The 6,000-nt window shown below is 39.6% G+C and overlaps 1 protein-coding gene across 2 annotated transcripts in view; it reads right to left on the reverse strand.

The window, feature by feature from the left end:
• Nucleotides 1–6,000, reverse strand: part of FYTTD1 (forty-two-three domain containing 1) — a 34,239-nt gene extending 28,239 nt beyond the window's left edge. For both annotated transcript variants that reach the window (XM_060010832.1, XM_060010831.1), the window contains exons 1-2: nucleotides 5,824–6,000; nucleotides 1,095–1,223 (exon numbers count right to left, since the gene is read on the reverse strand). In XM_060010832.1, coding sequence (XP_059866815.1) covers nucleotides 1,095–1,223; nucleotides 5,824–5,926 — 232 coding nt within the window. In that variant the 5' untranslated portion in view covers nucleotides 5,927–6,000. The remainder of the gene's footprint in view (nucleotides 1–1,094; nucleotides 1,224–5,823) is intronic.

A 6,000-nucleotide genomic window follows, 5' to 3' on the forward strand; every position in this document is an offset into this window, starting at 1 on the left:
GTTTATCAAACATTTTTTCACATGTGTAAAAAAGATCTAGAGTTTAAAAAATCTGAACAAATGTTTATTCTAAAATGCTGATGTGGGCTTCCCTGGTGGCGCAGTGGTTGAGAGTCCACCTGCTGATGCAGGGGACATGGGTTCGTGCCCCAGTCCGGGAAGATCCCACATGCCGCGGAGCGGCTAGGCCCGTAAACCATGGCCGCTGAGCCTGCACGTCCGGAGCCTGCGCTCCGCAACAAGAGAGGCCACAACAGTGAGAGGCCCGCGTACCGCAAAAAAAAAAATTAATTAATTAATTAATTAAATGCTGATGTAACTGCTAAAAAAGTTAATGAGTCACATATAATTAATAGTATTCAGTTACTGCGTTAAGTCTATTTTGGAACAAAATGTTATAAATAAATAACCTTCCAGATTACCAAAAATAACTGTATATGTAGAGTTCCAAGATCATTAGACCATATCTAAACCATTCAATTCTGTGTTACCTCTGGAGGATTTAACAAATCCTAAAGGTCCTGGATGATAAGATAAATAATCTAGAGGTCATTTTCTATGCAGAATAGTAGTCTCCACATATTTATAAAAGGTTTTCATACAGAAACCTGTTTCCTGTAACTCTATAGAATTAACAGGAAGGCATGATTTAATTCAAATTAAGAGAATTTTCTAGTAAACAGTGCTGTCTCCAATAATGGAATAAGTTATGTTGTGAGGTGGTATGCTCTTTCACTGAATATATTTAAGCTGGAGTTACATAGTCATCCATCAGACAAAACTCTAATTGTGAAGGAGATTAAGACTTCATGATATGTAAGATCCTTTATTATAGTCCTAAATATAATAAAGACTTTATATACTGAGGTTACTTTAAAATGACTTAATGTTTTTAAGAAATAGTGTTATCACCTATTTAAGGAAACCTGAATTTTTACCAGATTGTAAGATTAAACAAAACTCTGAGAGAAGGAAAAATACACATCACAAAGGGTACTGATATACTTCCTCCACGCTTTAAGTATGTATCAAAGGTAGTATACTATGAACCCACAAATAACGGCTCTTTATTAAAGCTTACTTGCAAAACTTACCAGAGTTCTGTTGAATTCCCCATCTTACTCTCATCCTGAATTGCCGGGCACCACTTTGCTGGAGTCTTCTATTTAGTCTTGGGAAATTCTGTTTCTTTCCTTCCTTTCGATTCAATTTGATGATATCATCTGTGATAGACGAAATGTGATGATTACCTTCATTTTAACGTAATGACTCAATTACTCAGTCTCATTTTCTAGTTGATAAGATTTCCTATGTCCCTAACTTCTTTTCTACTTTGAAAGCACTTTGATAAGTGGATAATAATGATATGAACATAAAAGCTCAAATCAGCCAATATATTTGGAGCAATGAACAATGGTTTTGTAGGAAAAGTTGAAGTCAATAGCCCAAAGCAGAGCTACCAACTAATGAAGATTTCTGTTATTCATAGTATTTCTTTCCCTAATAAATATAAATGAGCAAAAACCTGTTTACAAAAATTACTCATACTTACTTTCCATAATCACAGAAGTCTCCAGTTTTTAAAGATGACCACCTTTCAATAAAACCATTGGCAGTCAAAAAATAAATCATTCAAAGACTAAATTTCTAAGTTCACCTAAATTCAGCAAATATTTATTGAGTATATACTATGTGCAGTGAATATATGTGGTAGGCTGTGCTGTAACAGAAACAAACAAAAGTAAAATATGATCCCTATTCTCAGTAAGTTTAAAATTAATGGTGGAAACAGTCATGTAAATAGTAAACAAAAAATTAAACAAGTACCATAATAAAGGTATAGTACAAAAAGAAAATACTGTTGGTTCTTTGCTCATTTAGCAAAGCAATTCAGGGTTACCTTAATTTTCTTTCTACACTGTTCCCTCTCTCTCTCTCCCTTTTTTTGGCCGTGCTGCACGGCACGCAGGATTGTAGGATCTTAGTTCCCCGATGACCAGCGATCAAACCCATGCCCTCTGCAGTGGAAGCGTGGAGTCCTAACCACTGGACCACCAGGGAATTCCCTCTACACTGTTCTAAGTCTTATTATTTCCCAAAACACTTCCAGACTGTCCCAAGGTAATTCACAAACATCACATTGCTCTAATACCACAACAGAACAATGTCAAGATCAGAAAACTAAATGTACTCCAGATCCCTATTTACATCTGTTTAAAGGAGATTACTAGAAGACAAAAAATACTCATTTAAGAATATCCAAACACTTTCTCCAAAGTTCCAACTCCAATATTAATTTTGCTGACTGAAAATACAGTAAACCAAATAAATTGAACATCAACAACTTCTTAATAAAATTAACAAAACTAACCTCAGTTGTTTTTTTTTCCAAACTACTCTAAATACAAATAATCTAACAACTATATCAATATAACTAGTCTTTTCTGAAGTCAAAGAAGGAAATATAGATTACAGGGATCCTTTCTTATATATTACTACTCTACCTCACTAATCTCTAATCTTTTAAAAAATTTATTTATTTATTTATTTATGTCTGCAGTGGGTCTTCGTTGCTGCTTGTGGGCTTTTTCTAGTTGCTGCAAGTGGGGGCTACTCTTCGTTGAGGTGCACCAATCTCTAATCTTTAAGACTCTAAACGACATTTAAATATTCATAGAAAATAATTCAAATCCCTTCAAAGTAGTTTGTTATCTTGAGATCCATCATTCAGCTACAAAAAAGTTCATCAAAGACACTCAAGAACAGTTTTTTACAAAATACAAAGATTTCACAAATATCAGAGCCATGAACATGTTAAATTCTCAGTAAGCAGAAAGGGAATAGTTAGACACCACTTTCAAAACACTACTTTCCTCTAACAGGGTGCTACTTATTCTTCACCAGAAGTCTGAGATCTCAGAGCCATTAGAGTACCCCCAAAAAATGAACTTGGTCTGGGGAACCACAAAATAAAAAAAGGCAGAGTATAATTTTGACTAACCAGGCTGATTTAAAAACAGAGCATTATAGAGTATAAACATAACTAAAAATTAAAAGTAGAAAAGCATATCAAACATAATATTATGTTTTCTATTTAAACATTTTATTATCTAAATCCTCAAGTTAAAAGGAGCTACCATGACAGAGAGGATTCTTCCAATCTAAAAGAAGATAATGGCTTTCTCCTAATCAAGGAGTAGACAGGGTAGGTAGGCATCAGAAATAAAAAAAAAAATCCACTATGAGCTACTTTTATAAAAAACTAGGGGTATACACGTGATAACAATAACAGTAATAGTAGTAACTGAGTACTAATAGGATTGTTCTGGAAACATGTATTCATTCAATTCTCACAATAATTCTATGAAATAACTATTATAATACCCATTTTCAAACTAAGATACTGAGGGACTTCCCTGGTGGTCCAGCGGTTAAGACTCTGTGTTCCCAAGGCAGGGAACCCAGGCTCCATCCTTGGTCAGGGAACTAGATCCCTCACGCTGCAACTAAGAGCCCGCATGCCGCAACTAAAGGATCCCCGCATGCTGCAACTAAAGATCTGGCACACAGCAACGAAGACCCCGTGTGCCACAACTAAGACCTGGCACAGCCAAAGAAAGAAAGAAAGAAATTTCTTTTTTTTAAATTAAGAAATTGAGCCACAATGAGGCCAGCTATTGGTAACCTTGGTAGATAATTCCATATGAATATTCACATAAACCTGATAGAGTCACAATTAAAAACAAAACAAAAAATTAGATTCTACAACCTACGCACACTGGATAAAATGGGATATTCACAAAGCATAATAATTGCTTAAAATACCTCTCTCTTCATCACATCTCTGTAAAATTCTCACTAAAACAAAACAAAGCACCTAAAAAAAAAAGGGCACCTGACAGAATGCTGTATGTTCTTAAGGGAGAAGAGAGACCAATCTCTTTTAGCTATCCGCTGCACTTCACTTCTATCTTCAAAGAGAATTATCCCTCAGTTTTCTTCATTTGAACATCCTAATCACTGAACAAAATACATACAAAATCTTAGAAACTTAAGAAATGTAATGCTTATGACACTACATGGTTAACACTTCCTACATCTAGAGCTTGGTGCTCTAGAACCAGACTGAAATCCTGACTCCATCACTTACTTGCTGTATGACTGTGGGCAAGTTACTTAATTTCTCTATGCCTCAGGTTTTGTAAAATGGGAATAACAACAACGGCTTATACAGTCTGTGTGTGTATATATGTAAATATGGTGCTTACTGTGTACCAGGTACTGTTCTGAGCAGTTTACATTTGCTTATTGACTTATTTAATACTTACAGCAACCCTCTGACGTAATATCTCACCTTTTTACAGATGAGGCACTGAGAAGCAATTTGCCCAAGATCAAATGGCTAATAAGTGTCTGAAGCAGGATTTGAACTGAGACAGTCTGGGATTCAGGATTCCATGCATGCTCATTATCATTAGGAGTAAGTACCTCATAGGGTTATTATCGGGATAATTTAACACATATAAAATACTTAGTCCAGTGCTTGGCAAGTAGTAAGCACTCAATAAATATTCATTATTATATTTTTTCTTGGCTTTAATTCAAAAGATTTCTCATTTCTCATTTCTTTAGAGGTCACTACTGACTAGCAGTAGTAGGCAAGACTTGAGGCCAAACCTATGATTTCTGATGATTTGCTTAATTCACATCTTGGGTTCTAACTTAAGACAAACACAGAAACCAAGAGGTCTTGACTTTTGACTACGAACTTTGCAGAAAAACCACAACAAAAAAGAAAAATATCGTCGTCGGAAAAGTTACACCTCTGTATCCCCTAGTCGGGTACTTTTCAAATATCCGAAAAATTGTAGGCCTGAGGCAGAGCTAACCACATTTAATACCAAAACCTGAATCCCGACAAAAACGGAATTACTTTTAAACCAACCAAGCCAAACAGAGACTAGTCCCTCAGTGGTGTTAGGTCTGAATTTTTAATTGAATCGCCAATCTCCCTGCTTTTTACCTAATCGTCACCAAACCACCCCACTCTTTTAGATCCTATGCTTTACTTGGCTTCCCATCAAACCCTCCTTCGGTTTTCGCTTCGTTTTTCTCTAATTTGCTAGCTTGAAGGACTCGATGAGGAGACTGTGCTTTTCTAGGCACCGCCTAATACACCACCATCCCACGAAGTCCTTCCTAACTATCTTTTCTTTCTGTCAAGCGCCCCGGCCCCGCGGTGGCCCGGCCGTCTGGAGCCCGTCAGAAACGACCAACTCTCGGGGCGTCTTGACGCTTCTGTGCGGCGCCAGGCGCAGGCCCGGGCGCATAAAACGCCCAACCAGCCCTTCTCGGGAACCACGGATTTAACCGAACCCGCCGGGCTCTCAAAGAGCTTCCTCAGAAAGGACGGCTCCGTCCGACCCTCGCCCTCGCCCCACGATAACGCCCACCGCGCACAAGCCTGAGGTGAAACCCGCGGAGTTTTCCTCACAAAGAGCCGGGGTCACCCGCGAGCAGTGGCTACCCTTTGGGGGGGTGCGGAAACAGGATCCGCACTCCTCTGCCTTCCCAACCTCCCGGCCCGAAGCGCCCCCCGTCCCCTCAGACACAGCCCCGCCGAGGAGACGCCCGAGGCCCTCGGGCTCGATCCTGACTCCAGAAAGCGCTCCCCCCGTCCCCACCGGCCCCCACTTGGTTCCGCCCACCCGTAAGAAAACTCCATCGACAACTGCGGCCAACCGCCCCTTCCCCCACAAACCGCGGTACTTGATTCCACCCACACCTCCTCCCACTCCAACTCGGTGCGACTCGGCTCCTCACCCAAAGACATATCAATTTTGTCCAGGTTTTCATTGCTGCGGGCTTTCGGCGGCGGCGGCGGTGTCGCGGTGGCTCCCATTAACCGGGTACCAAACCGGTTCATAGCTGGAAACGTCGCGCTGGAACAGTCAGCGAAGAAGGCCAGGGGCTGAGGCCTGCCACCTCCCACTCACGCAC

Source organism: Delphinus delphis, chromosome 4 (assembly GCF_949987515.2).
Source record: "Delphinus delphis chromosome 4, mDelDel1.2, whole genome shotgun sequence".
Lineage (NCBI taxonomy): Eukaryota > Metazoa > Chordata > Mammalia > Artiodactyla > Delphinidae > Delphinus > Delphinus delphis.